We start from the raw sequence: 21,248 nt of genomic DNA, 5'->3' as shown, positions 1-21,248 counted from the left end.
GTATATTTGTGTGTGTGTGTTATGAACTGACGGCAGTATTCAGAGCATGGGCACCAGGGCTCATATATTCCAAGGTGACGCTTATTGACAGAGCCCAGAACTCAAGCAACAGAAGTTACTAATGGGGGTGTCCATTGAGACTCATGGGATATCTTTATAACAAAATTAAGAAAGTCCTACAAAATTAATACAATGAAGGATAGCCTGTATCTTGAAGTTTCAGCTGATCTGGGGTGACTGCTTCATTCCTCAACACACAGTGCCATCATCTCTCATCATCTTCCTTCTTGCTTCTTCCACTCCACACTCTGCCTTTTTCTTTCTTTTTTTTTGTTTGTTTTATCTTATTTTTTAAATTTATTTTTATTTATTTTCAGCATAACAGTATTCATTATTTTTGCACCACACCCAGTGCTCTATGCAATCCATGCCCTCTATAATACCCACCACCTGGTACCCCGACCTCCCACCCCCCTACCCCTTAAAACCCTTCAGATTGTTTTTCAGAGTACATAGTCTCTCATGGTTCACCTCCCCTTCCAATTTCCCCCAACTCCCTTCTCCTCTCTAACTCCCCACGTCCTCCATGCTACTTGTTATGCTCCACAAATAAGTGAAATCATATGATAATTGACTCTCTCTGCTTGACTTATTTCACTCAGCATAATCTCTTCCAGTCCCATCCATGTTGCTACAAAAGTTGGGTATTCATCCTATCTGATGGAGGCATAATACTCCATAGTGTATATGGACCACATCTTCCTTAAACATTTGTCTGCTGAAGGGCATCTTGGTTCTTTCCACAGTTTGGCGACTGTGGCCATGGCTGCTATGAACACTGGGGTTCAGATGGCCCTTATTTTTACTCCATCTTTATCTTTGGGGTAAATACCAAGTAGTGCAATTGCAGGGTAATAGGGAAGTTCTATTTGTTTGTTTGTTTTCTTGTTTGAGTCTTGATTTTCTGAATCAAGCAGCTTCCTTGGGGCCTTGACACTTACCTTTGCTCCTGTTGGGCACACACTTCTTGATATAACCTCAGTCTCCTTCAAGGTCCTGTTTACATGTCACCTTCTTTGCAGGTCTTGTGTGGAGGTCCAGTATAAAAAAAATAAATAACACCCCATCAATTCTCTCCTTTATACCTGCTTTCCTTGTCTTCACAACTCCTGTCACCATCTGACATCTTGTTTGATTTTAAGTATTCACTTATATTCTCTATCATAGGATTATAAGGATATTGTTCATTAGCACCCTATATTCATCACCTAAACAGTGCCTGGGACATGATAAATACTCAACATGTATTTCTCAAGGAATGAAAAGTGTTATCAGTAAAAAGAGTTTATATTATGCTTGGGAAACAGACTAAGATGGAAATGGAATTTTTTAATGTGATGTCCTCATGGGATGAGACCTCACATATACATTGAAGTTTATTTCCTGGTTATAAAATATAAGTGGTAGCAATTATGCTATGTTAAAAAACACTTGTTTGTGTGAAATTAGTCATTTGTTTTCTGTATCTTGATAGTTACTCCCAACCCATGGAGCCCGGGAACCTTACAGGAGTTTCACAATTTCTTCTTCTGGGATTTTCAGAGAGACCAGAACAGCAGCCCCTCATATTTGGGCTTTTCCTCTCCATGTACCTGATCACTGTGTTTGGAAACCTGATCATCATTCTGGCTGTCAGCTCTGATTCCCACCTCCACACTCCCATGTACCTCTTCCTTGCCAAACTCTCCTTTGTAGACATCTGTTTCACGACCACCACTGTCCCCAAGATGCTGATGAACATCCAGACTCAGAGAAAATTGATCACTTACAAAAGTTGCCTCAGCCAGATATATTTTTTTATACTCTTTGCAGGATTGGATGTCTTACTCCTGACTGTGATGGCTTATGACCGTTTTGTGGCCATCTGTCATCCCTTGCACTACACAGTCATTATGAACCCCCGGCGCTGTGGTCTTCTGATTCTGGGGTCCTGGATCATAAGCGTCCTACATTCTTTGTTAGAAAGCTTAATGGTGTTGAGGATGTCCTTCTGTACAGTCTTGGAAATTCCTCATTTCTTTTGTGAACTCAATCAGATGATCCAACTTGCCTGTTCTGACACCTTTCTTAATAACATGGTGATGTATTTTGCAGCTATGTTCCTGGCTGGTGGCCCCTTCATTGGGATCCTTTACTCTTACTCTAAGATAGTTTCCTCCATATGTGGGATTTCATCAGTTCAGGGCAAGTACAAAGCATTTTCCACCTGTGTGTCTCACCTCTCAGTTGTCTCCTTATTTTATTGTACCAGCTTAGGAGTGTACCTCAGCTCTGCTGCTACTCAGAGCTCCCACTCAAGTGCAGTAGCCTCAGTGATGTACACGGTGGTTACACCCATGCTGAATCCCTTTATCTACAGCCTGAGGAACAAAGACATAAAGGAGGCTCTGATGAGAGTCTCTGGGATAACAGGTGTTAAAGGGCCAATTGTCCTGGGTTGAGGAAGTGCCCATGATTGCCTTTCCCAAATGTTGAGATTCTTTGGTCAGACTGTGGAAATGGAGAACACCTCTTCTAATTCTTTCCTTGAAATTTCTACTTTTTAAATTTGACCTTTACTACAATATATGTAACTCAATTTATTAAGCTTTGTGTTACCTCTGATACCTAAGAGATTTTCTTTGTTATTAGCCTAGACTCTCAATGTTGTTCCTAACCTTGGGTATGAAATATTTGGACATTCTTGCTTATTTCAAAGGACTACATGGATGTGCTAAGAATAATTTCTTCTCAAATAAAATATATATAGTGAGTCACAGCTATTTATATAAATTTATAACAGAGACAAATCTGAAACTACTGTGTTTCACTTTTGTGATCATTATTCCTTTCCTTTTTTTATTTTTTTTATTTATTTTCAGTGTAACAGTATTCATTATTTTTTTCTTGTTTTTTTCCAATTTATTTATTTTCAGAAAAACAGTATTCATTATTTTTTCACCACACCCAGTGCTCCATGCAAGCCGTGCCCTCTATAATACCCACCACCTGGTACCCCAACCTCCCACCCCCCCGCCACTTCAAACCCCTCAGACTGTTTTTCAGAGTCCATAGTCTCTCATGGTTCACCTCCCCTTCCAATTTACCCAAATTCCCTACTCCTCTCTAACGCCCCTTGTCCTCCATGCTATTTGTTATGCTCCACAAATAAGTGAAACCATATGATAATTGACTCTCTCTGCTTGACTTATTTCACTCAGCATAATCTCTTCCCGTCCCGTGTCCATGTTGCTACAAAAGTTGGGTATTCATCCTTTCTGATGGAGGCATAATACTCCATAGTGTATATGGACCACATCTTCCTTATCTATTTTTGCACCACACCCAGTGCTCCATGCAATCTGTGCCCTCTTTAATCTGTGCCCACCACCTGGTTCCCCCAACCTCCCACCCCCTGCCCCTTCAAAACCCTCAGATTGTTTCTCAGAGTCCATAGTCTCTCATGGTTCACCTCCCCTTCCAATTTCACTCAACTCCCTTCTCCTCTCTAACTCCTCTTGTCACTACCCTAACTGCTCTTCCTGAGAATGCAAACTTTGACATACTGGTGGTTCTAGCTGATGAAGGGGATTTTTTTACACATTAGGATCCTGTTGTTACACAGCTTGTGTCCACCATGCATACCATAGTCACTGGCAAAAGAGACAATAGAATCCATGTCTCCAAGTGGAACTACACAGAAAAATAAATATGGAAAAAAATAATGAACACAATATGGCCTTAAAATCTCACTTGACTTTAAGGATGATGAAGCAAAAATATTAAATCATACATTTATTGCTATGCAAAATATTTCTTTCTCAGGCATTTCATCCACTCATTGAATTATAGAATATCAGGGTCCATTTATAAAATATATTCATTAGTATGTAAGATTGGTAGCATTTTGGGGGTTTTATTATTTTCTGGATTCTGATTGAAATTTTCCAGTGCCACATACAAATATGATTTTTTCCATTTCTCTAAATGAAATATCCTCAGTCTTTAAAATTTTGTCATAACCTCTAAAGGGGCAGGAAATGGAAAATAGTAGTATTATCCACTGTATATGACCCTTATAATCACAGGATGACTCACCAGCAAGCTTAGATTCCCGTCCAGGTATGTGATTCAGAGTAACAAGTTGTGTACATACATACATGTCCTTTCAGCCTTTACATGTTACCTCAATGAGGCCTCAAAGGAGTAATTTTTTAATACAGTTACATGAAATAATGTTGTAGAAAAGAGTAGTTATGAAGGCTACCTTCAAGTATTCAGAAAAATGCCTAGATACATAGTTTTTCATTAAGCCAAGCACAAACAAGTCTTCCAGCAGTGTTGGAGCAGATGATTATTTTTCTCCATTTGAGTACCATATACAGTGGTTAGCTAGTGTTCTGGGCCCTGCTCTGCTCTATTGTGCCAAGATCTCTGCACAGCAGAAACCAGAGAGGTTCATGTTTCAGTGCAGGGTATGAGCTCACTGAATTATTGAATGGAGTGAAGGGCACGGTAACCTCTGCTATTTCAATTTTTTTTCTTTCTCACTAAACATGTCTTATTAATAAAACAAATGGGAAGGTGTGTATACACTATATATTGATAAACTTACAATTGTGTATCCACTTGGATATTTATAAAAACACTGAAGGGCAAAGAACATTTTAAAATGTAGGTTTAGTATTTGTATTTGTTGTTCAAGAAGACACATTTTTCAAAGGAAACAGTGAATAATATTCCATTGTATATGTACACCACATCTTCCTTATCTATTCTTCAGACGATGGATGTTGGGCTCTCTCCATAGTTTGGCTACTGTTGATAATAATCTTAGTAACATTGGGGTGCATGTATCCCTCCAAATCTGTATTTTTGTAACCTTTAGGTAAATAACTAGTGGTGCAACTTCTGGATCATAGGGTAGTTCTATTTTTAATATTTTGAGAAACCTCCATACTGTACTCCACAGTGGCTGCACCAGTTTGCATTCCCACCAACAGTGCAGGAGGGTTCCCCTTTCTCTGCATTCTTGCCAAAACCTGTTGTTTCTTGTGTTGTTAATTTTGGCCATTCTGACAGGTATAAGATGGTATCTCATCATGGTTTTGATTTGTATCTCCCTGATGATGAGGATGAGTACTGGGTATTGTATGTAAGTCATGAATCACTGAATTCCACTCCAGAAACCAATACTGCACTCTATGTTAATGACCTAAAATTTAAATAAAAATAAAACAAGGTAATACAAAAAAAAATGAAGCATAAAAAAGAAAGAAAGAAAAGAAAAGAAAAATGCCTAGAGTAAAAAGCATCAGATTGTTACAAATGCCCTTAGTTCCTCCTGACTTGATCATTATCAGTTAGCTATTGCTGCATACAAAGCATGTTAAAATAAGATGGCTTAACATAAAGTCTTTATTATTGAATGGGATTGTAGTCTAGAGAGCTGTTCGGAAATCTTCAGGGCTCCTCATGAGTTTAAAGTGAGTTGGGAATCTCTACACTGTGTTTCTAAGGTTCATCCATGAGGTGTTTGGCTGTACTGTTCTTCTGTCTTGAACAATTTATGTCATTTTACTCCTCTTATATATGTGGGCTAATCTTCTAGTTTCAAAAAATGAGTTTATCAAAACTGAATTGTCTTAATTTAATCCACTATTTTAATATTCACATTGAAAGTTTGCTTTTTCACAGTTGGAAGGCAGTTCCCCCACCCCAATAAGTGTGACAATTAACCATGCACCATTTCTGACCTTGAGTCATGCTTCACTAGGATTTTTAAATTCCAATTTATTTACTGTACATTACTACATGCAATAAACTGTACATATTAAAATGTACACCTCTAAGAATTGAAAGAGTCATTGAAATATCAGGAGATGCACTTCATTGTTCCACTTCCAGAGAACTCCAAAAGGTGCATAATAAATCTAACTGCTTTGTTAGGCAATTTTTAGGGTATAATCCTTCCAGCCTTCATTTTCTTCTTTTTTTTTTAAATTTTTTTCCCAATTTATTTATTTTCAGAAAAACAGTATTCATTATTTTTTCACCACACCCAGTGCTCCATGCAAGCTGTGCCCTCTATAATACCCACCACCTGGTACCCCAACCTCCCACCCCCCCGCCACTTCAAACCCCTCAGACTGTTTTTCAGAGTCCATAGTCTCTCATGGTTCACCTCCCCTTCCAATTTACCCAAATTCCCTACTACTCTCTAACGCCCCTTGTCCTCCATGCTATTGGTTATGCTCCACAAATGAGTGAAACCATATGATAATTGACTCTCTCTGCTTGACTTATTTCACTCCCTTCATTTTCTTCTAAAGGCAATGAGGAATCATAAACCTAAATTCAAGGGATGCTGTGAGGAGAGATGAAATGAGTGGACATTGTTGGATGTAAAGATTTTTCAAGAATAAGAATTGTGTATATGTAAGTGTATGTATATTCATGTACATTTTTATTTCAAGGAAACAAAATCACATGCATGGATGTACATGCACAAGGCTCGGAACCCTAATTATAACTCATTACAACCTATCATTTGTGTTGAAAGAAAGCTTGAGGGAAACTTGAAGGGTAAAGAAGTGAAAAGAATAAAGATTTGCATGTACGAGAAATTCTAGGAACGTAGAAATTTAGACAAAAAAACTTAGAGTAGAACATGTAGTCTTAATTTTAAAAATGAATTGGTTTTCCTGTCTTATTGCCCAGAGGCCTCAAGACAAAACCACATTGACATTTATGCCAGGAGAAATTATTTGTACCAGCTAATAGGGCTGAATATTTTTTCTTCTACTTATGGTAGGGTTTCAACACAAATGCCCTTCCCAAAGAAGCTAGGTGAATGAATTAAGAGGCTTAAATCTGGTTTCTTTTTTTCTGTTTAATTTTTTTTATTTATTTTTTATTTTCAGCATAACAGTATTCATTATTTTTGCACCACACCCAGTGTTCCATGTGCCCTCTATAATACCCACCACCTGGTACCCCAACCTCCCACCCTCCCGCCACTTCCAACCCCTCAGATTGTTTTTCAGAGTCCATAGTCTCTCCTGGTTCACCTCCCCTTCCAATTTACCCTAACTCCCTTCTCCTCTCTAACACCCCTTGTCCTCCATGCTATTTGTTATGCTCCACAAATAAGTGACACCAGGGTGGTTCAGTCAGTTGATCATCTGCCTTCAGCTTGAGTCATGATGCTGGGGTTCTGGGATCAAGTCCCACATCAGGCTCCTTGTTCAAAAGGGACCCTGGGGGTACCTGGGTGGTGCAGTGGGTTAAGCCGCTGCCTTTGGCTCTTGTCATAACCCCGAGGTCCAGGGATCAAGCCATGTATCAGGCTCTCTGCTCAGTCGGGAGCCTCCTTACTCTCTCTCTGCCTGCCTCTCTGCCTACTTGTGATCTCTCTCTCTCTCTATGTCAAATAAATAAATAAAGTCTTTAAAAAACGGGGGGAGGTATCCTGCTTCTCCCATTGCCTGTCACTCTCCCTGCTCGTATTCTCACCCTCCCCCACCCCTGCTCGCTCTTGCTCACTCTCTCTCTCTCTCTCTGGAAAATAAGTAAATAAATAATCTTTTTTGGGGGATTGGGAGGGAGGGAGACAAACCATAAGTGACTCTTAATCTCACAAAACAAACTGAGGGTTGCTGGGGGGAGGGGGGTTGGGAGAAGGGGGTGGGGTTATGGACTTTGGGGAGGGTATGTGCTTTGGTGGGTGCTGTGAAGTGTGTAAATCTGGTGATTCACAGACCTGTACCCCTGGGGATAAAAATATATTATAAGTTTATAAAAAATAAAATATTATTTTAAAAAAAAGCTTTTATTTATTTATTTGACAGAGGTCACAAGTAGGCAGAGAGGCAGGCAGAAAGAGAGGGGGAGGCAGGCTCCCCACTGAGCAGAGAGTCCAATGCGGGGCTTGATCCCAGACCTGAAATCATGACCCGAGCTGAAGGCAGAGGCTTAACCCACTGAGCAACCCAGGTGCCCGAGTAAATAAAGAATCTTTAAAAAATCAGTTTCTCCAAAGAGAATTTAATCAGAGAAATACCTTTGTCACTCTCCTATTGCTACTATCACCAGTTACCACATTGAGGGTTTAAAAGAAACAAATTTATACTCTTCCAGTTCTGGAAGTCAAAATTGAAAATGAGTGTCATTGGGCTAAAGTCAACATGTTTCTATAGTCAAAAGAAAGCATGAATTCCTGATGAGTTGCATGATCCTGGCATATATATATATCCATATATATCATATTCTGCTGGCCACAGCAAATGAAAAATCCTAATCCAGCCCAGATAAAAAAGGTGAAGGAAGGGTCTCCACCACCTGATGACACATGGCTACAGAGAAAGACGGGGATGTGGGGCCAACTCTGCAAACAGTCTATCACTGGTGTAAATTTTAATTTGAAATTTTTCATGTCCATGTTCACCTTCACCAGTGGAATGATCTCAGAGAACACAGTGATATTGAATCATGTGTCTACTGGACAATTATGGAGATTCTACTCTAGAGGGTCAGACTTTATTTCAAAGGTAACTATTTCCTACCACCCCTTGCCTGTAGATCACCATTCCTAGTCTAAGAAAAGATCAAAGCAATAAAAGAGTTTCTTTCCAGGGGCACCTGGGTGGCTCAGTGGGTTAAGCCGCTGCCTTCAGCTCGGGTCATGATCTCAGGGTCCTGGGATCGAGTCCCACATCAGGCTCTCTGCTCAGCGGGGAGCCTGCTTCCCCCCCTCTCTTCCTGCCTGCCTCTCTGCCTACTTGTGATCTTTCTCTGTCAAATAAATAAATAAAATCTTTTAAAAAAAGAGTTTCTTTCCAGATGCCTCAGACAGACAGGGACCTTGTATGTAACTCACTGAATGATGGAGCTAAAAGCTGTTATATCACTGATACTATCTTCATGGTGTCCTTATATAAATACTGTTTTCCCATTGATTGACCTTTCCATTGAAATATTCATAATGGTTTTCTTTTTTTTTTTAAGATTTTATTTATTTATTTGACAGAGAGAGATCACAAGTAGGCAGAGAGAGAGGGGGAAGCAGGCTCCCTGCTGAGCAGAGAGCCCGATGCGGGACTCGATCCCAGGACCCTGAGATCATGACCTGAGCCGAAGGCAGCTGCCTAACCCACTGAGCCACCCAGGCGCCCTTCATAATGGTTTTCATCTTGGTACTGTGTTTTACTTTTTTTTTATGGGGAGGTTTCCACTAGAAAGAGGTTACATTTGAAATGCAAATAGAAGACAGACAAGAAAATATTTTTCTTCATTTTTCCAATTTTACTGAAATGTAATTGTCTTGAGCACACTATGAAGGTGCACACACAAGTGTGTTTTTCCACATTGTCAGTTTTATTCAATCATAAGGTAAAGTTAAATCATAATTAAGGTAGTTTCAGGATTCCAAACTTAATGACAATTCATCATTTGATTAAACTTGGCTTCTTAAATAGCACTCAAAGCAGTACAGATGACAAACCACACACTAAACAAGATAACAGAAGGGTGTAGGAAGTTAGAGACTAAAATGCAAAGTCATTCTGTGGCTACACGTTTGAGATATGGACTCAATCTGGTCTGGGTCACCTCTTGGCACTTACAGATTCTTGTGTAAAAGCAGTGAAGGATCTGAGTTCTGTTCAGAGATCAATCGGGCAAAGCCTCTGGGAGAAGTTCCCTTTATAAGGCTCAGACATAGAGGGGTCAGGTCTGAAGAGTTTAATAGTTTACTGCCAAAATCCTTCCCTTTTTTATGAGATTAATCCTTCTCAGGTTCTTGAAGACCTCCTCTGGTTCTTATTATCAGTTCTGCAGTGTGAGCTGATATTGGTCCCAGGGATAACTTAGCTGAAGTACCTTAACCACTTACATCATTGTTTGACATGGGCCCCTACCTGACACAGGCTCTGGCTTGAAATGAGAGATTCCATTTTGCTCTGTACAGTAACAGACATACAAAACTGTGAAAGCTTAAGCATACAACTTTATGATTTCATATACATGTATGTTGTTAAATGATCATCACAATGGGTTTGTGAGTACATCCATCACTTCACATAGGTACCATTTTTTTGTAAGAACATTTGATGTGTATACACTGTTAGCAACATTCAAATATACAACACAATATATTTGTCCATAATGACCAGGTTGTACATTAAGGTCCCAGAACTTGCCTTATGCTTGAAGGTTTGTAGGTTTTCACCAGAATTTTCTCATTTTCCCAAACCCCAGCCACTGGCAAACATCAACTTTCTCTATATACGTGTTCAGATTTTTGTATTTCACATATAAGTGAGATCATGCAGTATTTCTTTCTCTGTATATTTCACTTAGCATAGTGTCCTTGGGGTCTAACCATGTTTTAGCAAAAAAAAGGATACTCTTCTTTTTTATTAGTGAACTCCATTGTATAGATATGCCACCATTATTAATTCAACTGTCAATGGATACTGGGCTGTTTCCATGTCTTGACTATTGTGAAAAAATGCTGCAATGAATATAAGAGTACAAATATCTGAGATATTAACAAGTATGTGGGAATTAAACCACACCAACCATGAATAGCTGATGGGTGAAAGAAGAAACCAAAAATCTTGAATCAAATGAATATGGAAACACAGTATCTATGGGATACTACAAAATAACTCTAAGAGGGAAGTTTATAGCAATAAATGCCTACATTAAGAAAAATTAAATACCTTAAGAATTTAAAAATAAATAAATAAATATCTTAAGTAAATAACCTCATTTTATGATTCACAGACCTAGAAAAAGAAGGACAAACTAAGTCCCAAGCAGCAGAGGAAAAGAAATAAATATCAGAGCTAACATAAATGGTAAGACCAAAAAGCCAACAGAAAAGATTAACAACCTTAGGGTTTTGAAGGGGTGTAGGAGGTTGGGGAACCAGGTGGTGGGTATTGGAGAGGGCACGGATTGCACAGAGCACTGGGTGTGGTGCAAAAACAATGAATACTGTTATGCTGAAAATAAATTTTTAAAAAAAGCAAAAAAAAGTATTATTAGAGTTAAAAAAAAAGAAAAGATTAACAAAGCTAAGATGTAATTTTTGGAAAGTAAAACATAATTGACAAAACTTTAATTAGGCCAAAGAAAAGGAGTCAGGGAGAATCTGGAAATAAATAAAATTAACAGCAAAAGATGATACATTGCAACTCACACAACAGAAATACAAAGAATCAAAGCATAAATAATTTCACTCCAACAAGTTGGAAAACCTAGAAGAAATTGATAAATTTCTAGAAATGTCAAATCTACTATGAAAAAATTAGGAACAAATAGGGAATATTAACAAACCAATAATGAGGGGGTGGAGCAAGATGGTAGAGGAGTAGGAGACCTGAATTCTGTCTGGTCCCAGAAATTCAGCTAGATAGTTATCAAACCATTCTAAACACCTACAAACTCAACAGGAGATGGTAGAGAAGAATAGCAGCAATTCTATGAACAGAAAAGTGAAAACTTTCTGAAAGGTCAGGTGTGCAGAGAAGTGAATCTGAGCGGATATATAAGAAGATAGACTGCGAAGGGAGGGGTCACTCCCAGCAAGCAATAGAGCAGTGAAGCACAAAATCAGAACTTTCAGAATCTGCTCCACTGAGGGGCATCACTCCAGAGGTTAACGGCGGGGGAGGAGGTTGGAACTCTCACTGTGACAGTGCGGTCTCAGGACCTATGGAGTCGCAAAAAGACCAGGAGTGCCTGAGTGCAACAAAGCTCTATTGGAGTGGGGAGGACAGCTTCAGAGACAGCCAAGGAAGAGGCTCTCAGCTCAGGATTACCTAAAACCACTATCTGAGGCACAGCTGAGCCACTACTCTTCAAGGAGGGACCCCACAAGTGGCAGATCTGGGGAGACCCCCCCTTCCTCCACCAGGAGGAGTGGTGTGAAAGCATTTTGCAGGAATCTGCAGGGTTTGGAGACTCCAAATGGGGCCATATGCCAGAGATAGAAATGCTCGGTCATGAGTTGGGTGAGCTCAGAGTGTGGCCAGAGACTAGGGAGATAGGCTTGATTGACTTCTTTTCTCTGAGGGGGCACTGAATAACGGGAGTCCTGAGTTCTCAGCTCAACAGGGGCCAGAGATTGGGTGCATCCTCTAAAGCTATATGGAAAGGTTTCAGGAAACAAAAGCTACCAAGAGCAGACCCAAGCAGATTGCTTAGCCTGGCTCCTGGCAAGGGTGGCACATTTCCACCTTGGACAAAGACATTTGAGAATCACTGCAACAGTCCATCCCCCAGATCAGCAAGAACATCCAGCCAAGAGCAAGTTTACGGGTCAATGAGAACTGCGAAACACCAGTGCTAGGGGAATACAGCACAAAGAATTCATGGCTTTTTTCCCCGTAATCCTTTAGCCTTTCAAAGTTATTATTTTTAATTTTCAGTGTTTTTTTTCTTTTACTGTCTTTTTGAATGTTTCCCCTTTCCTATTTTAACTTATTTTAACTAATTTCTTATCAATATCTTTTTAAAAATCTTTCTAAATTTTCATTTTATAGTCAAATTATATCCCTTCATTGTATTTAACATTTTTTTGTATAAACGTAAGTTTTTCCTTCTTTAAAATTTTGGGATACAGTTTCTTCTAAAAGACGAGAATATACCCTAAATCTGGCATATGGCTTTGTTCTAGTCTCAGCCGGATCACATTCTTTTTCTTTTTTCAACCACTTCTTATCAATTCCTTTTTTTAAATCTTTTTTTAATCTCTTTTGAATTTTTATCTTTACAGTCATATTTCATCTCTTCATTATATTTACCCATATATATGAAATAAAAATTATATATGTACATATATATGTGTGTATATAAATGTATATCAAATATATATGTTTTATATATTATCTTTTCTTTCTTTAACATTTTGGGATGCAGTTTCTTGTAACAAATGAAAATACACTACTAGAGCTCATATAGCAATTCAGTAATGTGGCAGGATACAAAGTCAATGTACAGAAATCAGTGGCTTTCTTATGCACTAACAATGAAAATACAGAAAGGTAAATTAGAGAATCAATTCCATTTACTATAGCACCAAGAACCATAAGATACCTGGGAATAAACCTAACCAAAGAGATAAAAGATCTGTACTTGAGGAACGACAGAACACTCATGAAAGAAATTGAAGAAGACACAAAAAGATGGAAGACCATTCCATGCTCTTGGATCGAAAGAACAAACATTGTTAAAATGTCTATACTGCCTAGAACAATCTATACTTTTAATGCCGTTCAAATAAAAATTCCACCAGTATTCTAATAGCTGGAGCAAATAATTCTAAAATTTGTATGGAATCAGAAGAGACCCCGAATTGCTAAGGAAATGTTGAAAAACAAAAATAAAACTGGGGACATCATGTTACCTGATGTCAAGCTTTGTTACAAAGCTGTGATCACCAAGACAGCATGGGACTGGCATAAAAACAGACACATAGACCAGTGGAACAGAGTACAGAGCCCATATATGGACCCTCAACTCTATGGTCAAATAATCTTCAACAAAACAGGAAAAAATATACAGTGGAAAAAAGACAGTCTCTTCAATAAATGGTGCTGGGAAAACTAGACAGCTATATGTAGAAGAATGAAACTCGACCTTTCTCTTACACCATACACAAAGATAAACTCAAAATGGATAAAAGAGCTCAACATGAGACAGGAATCCATCAGAATCCTAGAGGAAAAAATAGGCAGTAATCTCTTCGATATCAGCCACAGCAACTTCTTTCAAGATATGTTTTCAAAGGCAAAGGAAACAAAATCCAAAATAAACTTCTGGGAATTCATCAAAATCAAAAGCTTCTGCACAGCAAAGGAAACAGTCAAAAAAACAAAGAGGCAATGCACGGAATGGGAGAAGATATTTTCAAATGGCAGTACAGACAAAAGGTTGATATACAGGATCTATAATGAACTCCTGAAATTCAACACACAGAAAATAGATAATCATATAAAAATGGGCAGAAAATATGAACAGACACTTCTCCAATGAAGACATACAAATGGCTATCAGACACATGAAAAAATGCTCATCATCACTAGCCATCAGGGAGATTCAAAGAAAAACCACATTGAGATATCACCTTACACCAGTTAGAATGGCCAAAATTAGCAGTACAGGAAACAACATGTGTTGGAGGGGAAGTGGAGAAAAGGGAACCCTCTTCCACTGTTGGTGGGAATGCAAGTTGGTGCAGCCTCTTTGGAGAACAGTGTGGAGATTCCTCAAGAAATTAAAAATAGAACTTCCCTATGACCCTGCAATTGCACTCCTGGGTATTTACCCCAAAGATACAGATGGAGTGAAAAGAAGGGCCATCTGTACCCCAATGTTTATAGCAGCAATGGCCACAGTCGCCAAACTGTGGGAAGAACCAAGATGCCCTTCAACGGACGAATGGATAAGGAAAATATGGTCCATATACACTATGGAGTATTATGCCTCCATCAGAAAGGATGAATACCCAACTTTTGTAGCAACATGGATGGGACTGGAGGAGATTATGCTGAGTGAAATCAGTCAAGCAGAGAGAGTCAATTATCATATGGTTTCACTTATTTGTGGAGCATAACAATTAGCATGGTGGACATGGGGAGTTAGGAGAAGGGAGTTGGGGGAAATTGGAAGGGAAGGTGAACCGTGAGAGACTATGGACTCTGAAAAACAATCTGAGAGGGGTTTTAAGTGTTGGGGGGATGGGAGGTTGGGTGAACCAGGTGGTGGGTATTAGAGAGGGCACGGATTGCATGGAGCCCTGGGTGTGGTACAAAAACAATGAATACTAGGGAATTTGGGTAAATTGGAAGGGGAGGTGAACCATGAGAGACTATGGACTCTGAAAAACAGTCTGAGGGGTTTGAAGTGGCGGGGGGGGTGGGAGGTTGGGGTACCAGGTGGTGGGTATTATAGAGGGCACGGCTTGCATGGAGCACTGGGTGTGGTGAAAAAATAATGAATACTGTTTTTCTGAAAATAAATAAATTGGGGAAAAAAACAAAAAACAATGAATACTGTTATGCAGAAAATAAATAAAAAATAAATTAAAAAAAAGAAAATACATCCAAAATCAAGGGTGTGGCTCTGTTCTATTCACCAGCCTAATCATATTTTTCTTTTCCTTTCTTCTCCCCCCAGTTTCAGGTCTCTTCTGATTTGTTTAGTGAATATTTTTATGGGGACGTTGTTACCCTTTTAGTGTTTTGTTCTTTCATTTATCTATTCTTCTCTGGACAAAATGACAAGGTGGAAAAACTCACCTCAAAATAATAATAATAATAATAATAATAATAATAACAAGAGGCAGTGCCAACTGCCAGGAACCAAATCAATACAGTCATAAGTAAGATGTCAGAACTAGAGCTCAGAATGACAGTTATGAATATACTAGCTGGGCTCGAAAAAAGCATAGAAGATACTGAAGAAACCTTTTCTAAAGAAATAAAGTCCCTTTCTGGAGAAATAAGACAACTAAAATCTAACCAAGTTGAAATAAAAAAGGCTATTAATGAGGTGCAATAAGAAATGGAGGCTCTTACTGCTAGGATAAGTGAGGAAGAAGAGAGAACTAGTGATATAGAAAACCGAATGATGGAGAATAAAGAAGCTGAGAAAAAGAGAGATAAACGACTACTGAATTATGAGGGGAGAATTAGAGAGATAAGTGATATCATAAGACAAAACAATATTAGAATAATTGGGATCCCAGAAGAAGAAGAAAGACAGATGGGGCAGAAGGTATATTTGAGCAAATTATAGCAGAGAATTTCCCTTATTTGTGGAATGAAACAAGCATCAAAACCCAGGAGACACAGAGAACCTCCTCAAAATCAATAAAAATAGGTCACCCCTTCTTCTAACAGTAAAACTTACAAGTCTCAGAGACAAAGAGAAAATCCTGAAAGTAGCTCAGGACAAGAGGTCTGTAATGTAAAATGGTAGAAATATTAGACTGGTAGCAGACTTATACACAGGGACCTGGCAAGCCAGAAAAGACTGGCATATATTCAAAGCCCTAAATGAGAAAAATATGCATCAAAAAATACTGTATCCAGCTAGACTGTCATTGAAAATAGAAGGAGAAATAAAAAGCTTCCAGGACAAACAAAAACTAAAAGAATTTGCAAACACCAAACCACCCCTACAGGAAATATTGAAAGGGATCCTTTAAGCAAAGAGAGAGCCTAAAAGTAACAGACAAGAAAGGAATAGAGAAAATACATAGTAACATACAGGCAATACAATGGCACTAAATTCATATCTTTCAATATTTATCTTTAATGTAAATGGACTAAATGCCCCAATCAAAAGACACAAGGTATAAGAGTGGATAAAAGAACAAGACCCATCAATATGCTGTCTACAGGAAACTCATTTTAGACCCAAAGATACCTCCAGATTTAAAGTGAGGGAGATGGGGAGGAGAAGTGAGTTGGGGCAAATCAGAGGGGGAGATGAACCATGAGAGACTGTGGACTCTGAGAAACAAACTGAGGGATTTAGAGGGGAGAGGTGTAGGAGGTTGGGTGAGACTGGTGGTAGGTATTATGGAGGGCATGTATTGCATGGAACACTGGTATATAAACAATGAATGCTGCTACACTGAAAAGAAATTTTAAAAATAAATAAAAATTTAAAAAATAGTAAGTTATGTGTCAAAAAGATAAATAAAAATAAAGTGAGGGGGTAGAAAATAATTTCCCATGCTAATGAACATCCAAAGAAAGGTGGTGTGGCAATCCTTATTTCAGAAAAATTGAATTTTAAGGCAAAGACTATAATAGTAGATGAGGAAGGACGCTATATCATACTTAAAGGGTCTATCTAACAAGATCTACCGACTTTAAATATCTATGCCCCATCATGGGAGCAGCCAACTATATAAACCAATTAATAACAAAAGTAAGGGGAGGTGAATCATGAGAGACTATGGACTCTGAAAAACAATCTGAGGGGTTTGAAGGGGCGGGTGGGTGGGAGGTTGGGACACGAGGTGGTGGGTATTATAGAGGGCATGGATTGCATGGAGCACTGGGTGTGGTGCAAAAATAATGAATACTGTTATGCTGAAAATAAATAAAAAATAAATTTAAAAAATCAAATAAACACATTGACAGTAATACAATAATAGTTGGAGAATTTTATACCCCCCTTCGCTGAAATGGACAGATCATCTAAGCAAAGATCAACAAGTAAATAAAGGTTTTAAAGCACACGCTGGACCAGATGGGCCTCACAGGTATATTCAGGACATTCCATCCCAAAGCAACAGAATACACACTTTTCTCTAGTGCACATGGAACATTCTCCAGAATAGATCACATCCTGGGCTGCAAATGAGACCATTTTGATACTGGTCTCAGTCAGTACCAAAAGATTGGGATCACTCACTGCATATTTTCAGACCACAATGCTCTGAAATTAGGACTCAATGACAGGAGGAAAGTTGGAAAGAACTTAAATACATGGAGGCTAGAGAGCATCTTACTAAGGAAGGAATGGGTCAACCAGGAAATTAAATAATTTAAAAAATTAATGGAAACAAGTGAAATCTTTGGGATGCAGCAAAGGCAGTCCAGAGACAAAAGTATGTAGCAATTCAAACCTTTGTGGTTTTTTTAAATTTTATTATCTTTTATTTGGATCCTTGATTACTATAGATAGATCAATAGTTTTTCTCTTAATCCAAGCCTTTATCAAGAAACAAGAAAGTTCTCAAAAATACAACCTAACTCTACACCTAAAGGAGCTGAGAAAGAACAGCAAATAAAGCCTAAGTCTAGCAGGAGAAGAGAAATAATAAAGATCAGAGCAGAAATAAATGAAATAGAAACTAAAATAACAGTAGAAGTGATCAACAAAACTAGGATCAGTTTCTTTGAAAGAATTATTTAATTTATTTTCTACTTAATTAAGACATGCTTGCTTTCATTTTATTAATTTTTCTTTCAAGAGTTTACTTAAATTCAAGTTAGTTCAAAAATAGTGTAATATTAGTGTCAGGGGTAGAATTTAGTGATTTATCACTTACACACACCACCCACTGCTCATCACAACAAGTGCCTTCCATAATAACTATCACCCAGTTACCCCATTCCCCACCTACATCCCTCCATCACCCCTCAGTTTTTTCCCCATAATCAAGAGTCTCTTATGTTTTGCCTCCCTGTTTTTACCTCATTTTATTTTTCTTTCCCTTCCTCTATGTTCATCTGTTATTTTTCATAAATTCCACATATTAGTGAAATCATATGGTATTTGCAACCATGTAGATGAAACTAGACTGTATTATACTTAATGTGGGCTCTCTAAATAGAAATTGCCCTTAACGGGGGTGCCTGGGTGTCTCAGTGGGTTAAAGCCTCTGCCTTCAGCTCAGGTCATGATCCCAGGGACCTGGGATCGAGCCCCACATCAGCTCTCTGCTCTGTGGGCAGTCTGATTTCTCCTCTCTCTATCTGACTGCCTCTCTGCCTACTTGTGCTCTCTGTCTGTCAAATAAATAAATAAAATCTTTTAAATAAAGAGGAAGAAATTGCCCTTACCCAAGAGAGACTGATGAATGAATTCAAAGGCTTAAATTCATTTTCCTCTAATAATTTTATGACTATGTTCATATGAGGTTCCTCCTGCTGTTGTAAAACATCCCCCACACCAGTTGCTGAAAACACACACTTGCTCTTGCAATTCTGGAGGCAGAAGCTTGGAAGGAGTCTCATCAGGCTAATAGCAAGATGTCGGCAGGTTTGAGCTTCTTCTCAAGGCTCAAGGGAGAATCTGTTTCCTTTCCAATGCCAGTCTCTCTTGCTGACCACCTGCTTTCCTGCACTCCTGGCTCTTCCTCAACCTTCATAGCCAGCAGGGCACCATTTTCAAAGTCTCTCTGACACCGCCTCTTTCATCTCCCTCAACATTTGGAGGACCATTTTGATTACCTTAGCCCCACCTGTACAATTATTTCTGATCTTTTTATCTTAATGGAAGCTGATTAGCAACCCTGTACAATCTGTTATCATAACAATTATTTTCTATAAAAAATAACACATAACAAAACTAGGTATTAAAAGGAGAGAGGACCCATATTTGAAAGTCTTCTTCAGCTTACTACTACAAAATCTTTTTCATAAGTTTCTTATTTTGGTCACTTATAAAAGCAAGAAACACAGAATTTATATAGCTTCAAGAATTGGTGAATACACTATTTCTTCAAATTCCATTCAATGACAATATTTGGTTAAAAGACTTAAAACTCCCTACACCATCTCTAATGCAGGATCACAGCCTTGCTAATCAAAGAGTGGTCCACACAACAAGGCCTGAACACCAACACCTCCCAGTGTCTTGCTTGACGTGCATAATCACTGGGCCTCCCTGGACCTGTCATCAGATTCTACATCTGTAGTGGGATCTGTGTGGATTCAGAGGCACAATGATGCAGGTATAGATGGATTTCTCACCATTAACGGTTGACATTTGTGGCAGGATAATATATTGGGGATTCTTTCCTTCATATTGTAGGTGTTCAGCAACATCTTTTCAGATATCATCAGTAGTAACCTGGGAAAAATCCATTTCTGGTTGAGAACCACTGCCCCAGAGCTTGAGAATTAGAAGGATCCTGAGAGAATGACACTCAAGACCTACAGCATACTTTGATATTAAATTACACAGATCACTAAGCAGAACCAAGCACTATTTCTACAATGTATATTGGAGTTCTTAAGTGTACTTCTGCAGAGATAAGATGATTATAAAAATTAAATCAAAGAATCCCTATGAGATGTGAAGTTCATAAGATCTAAATACATCTGTTATAATAAACAACCATTTTATAAGAAGATCCTAAACCACAGCTCTTAACTTGTATAAAGTAAAGATTCCCAATTATAACAGCAAATGTGTCTGAAAGCCAATCTGTATAGTGGTCAAGGTTCATTATCAGAAGAATCCACTTCTCTGCTTTATTGAAAAGAAAAATAGACCCTGTCAGGAGTTGCAGGGCTGGGTCCTCACCACAAGACAATGATTTGAAGATAAAGAGACCTAGTCTAGGCAGGTTCCAGACTTGAAGAAAACTGTAAGTCAGAGACGAGATAAGGTGCTAGAACATTCACACATCCGGAAGGGGGGCAAGGTCATGGAAAATCAGTAAAACAAAAAACAAACAAACAAAAAGAACTGTATTCACCTGATATCTAACCTAATCTTTTGGGAACTAAGATTCATTAGGAAAGCATCCTTTTCTGCCCATAGGAATTTTCCACATGGGAATCATTTGCTTAGAGTTTGGAATCACAAGGGTGAAATGTGCCTAATGAGCAGATACAGAGAGCTGTAAACACGTCCTCATCTCCAGTCCATCAGCCTGTGCAGTCTTGGATAGAAAGGGCCATGCATTTTGTCTGTTTGTTCTGAGTCCTTATTCTGGCTGGGGGCCTTTTGTTTCACTCCTTCCTGCTGTCTCAGCTGAGGACAGAGACTTGGTCCCTGTCATCTGACATCCAGGGAGGAATTCAGACTTCCCCAAAGACACCTTCCTGTCTGATACCCCAGCCAGGTGAGTCCAGCATTCCTGTGGACCATGGGTAACAGGGGCAGAGAGAATGGAAGACAGGAAAATTGGCCCATCATCACCTGAGAGCCAATTCAACTTAGTCCAGATCAAATGATCACTGTGTTTATTTGTTTGCTTGCTTAAGTAATTAATGTATTATTAGTACTAATATCAATTTCACAAAGTGACTCCCACTCACACTTTTAAGGTCTTTCATATTTTTTACTAATAAACTGCTATTATAGCAATGCTAGAATAAGTATGTTGAGATTGTTACACTCAATGTGTGGTTCTAATCAGCTGTGATTTTGTCCCCTGGGGAATCATTGATCACTGTCTGGAGCCAGCTTTGCCTGTCATACTGGAGAGGTGTGCATGAAGGTCAAAAATACTCTAAACACCCTAGAATGCACAGAACATCCCTCACCCCAGGGCAGGCTCTGACCAGAATGTCCATGACACCGAGACAGAGAAACCCAGAGGTAAATAATATTAGTATTGGATCATAGCTGCCTTCAGGGTCTGCCTTCAATCTTCTAATGCTTTTCTGCCATGAAATTCAGAGTAAATCCTTGGCTACCAGTTTAAAATTTCCAACCACAAGCAA

General features: G+C 38.7%; 1 protein-coding gene across 1 annotated transcript; it reads left to right on the top strand.

Annotated features, from left to right (window-relative positions):
• The first annotated feature begins 1,547 nt into the window (after positions 1–1,547).
• Positions 1,548–2,501, top strand: LOC122910698 (olfactory receptor-like protein OLF4). The gene has a single exon (XM_044255315.1). The coding sequence runs from the start codon at positions 1,548–1,550 to the stop codon at positions 2,499–2,501; it is 954 nt and encodes a 317-aa protein (XP_044111250.1).
• The last annotated feature ends 18,747 nt before the right edge of the window (positions 2,502–21,248 follow it).

Source organism: Neovison vison, chromosome 6, assembly GCF_020171115.1.
Source record: "Neovison vison isolate M4711 chromosome 6, ASM_NN_V1, whole genome shotgun sequence".
NCBI lineage: Eukaryota > Metazoa > Chordata > Mammalia > Carnivora > Mustelidae > Neogale > Neogale vison.
Note: the sequence above shows the minus strand (reverse complement) of the source record. Positions and strands in the feature narration are given on the sequence as shown.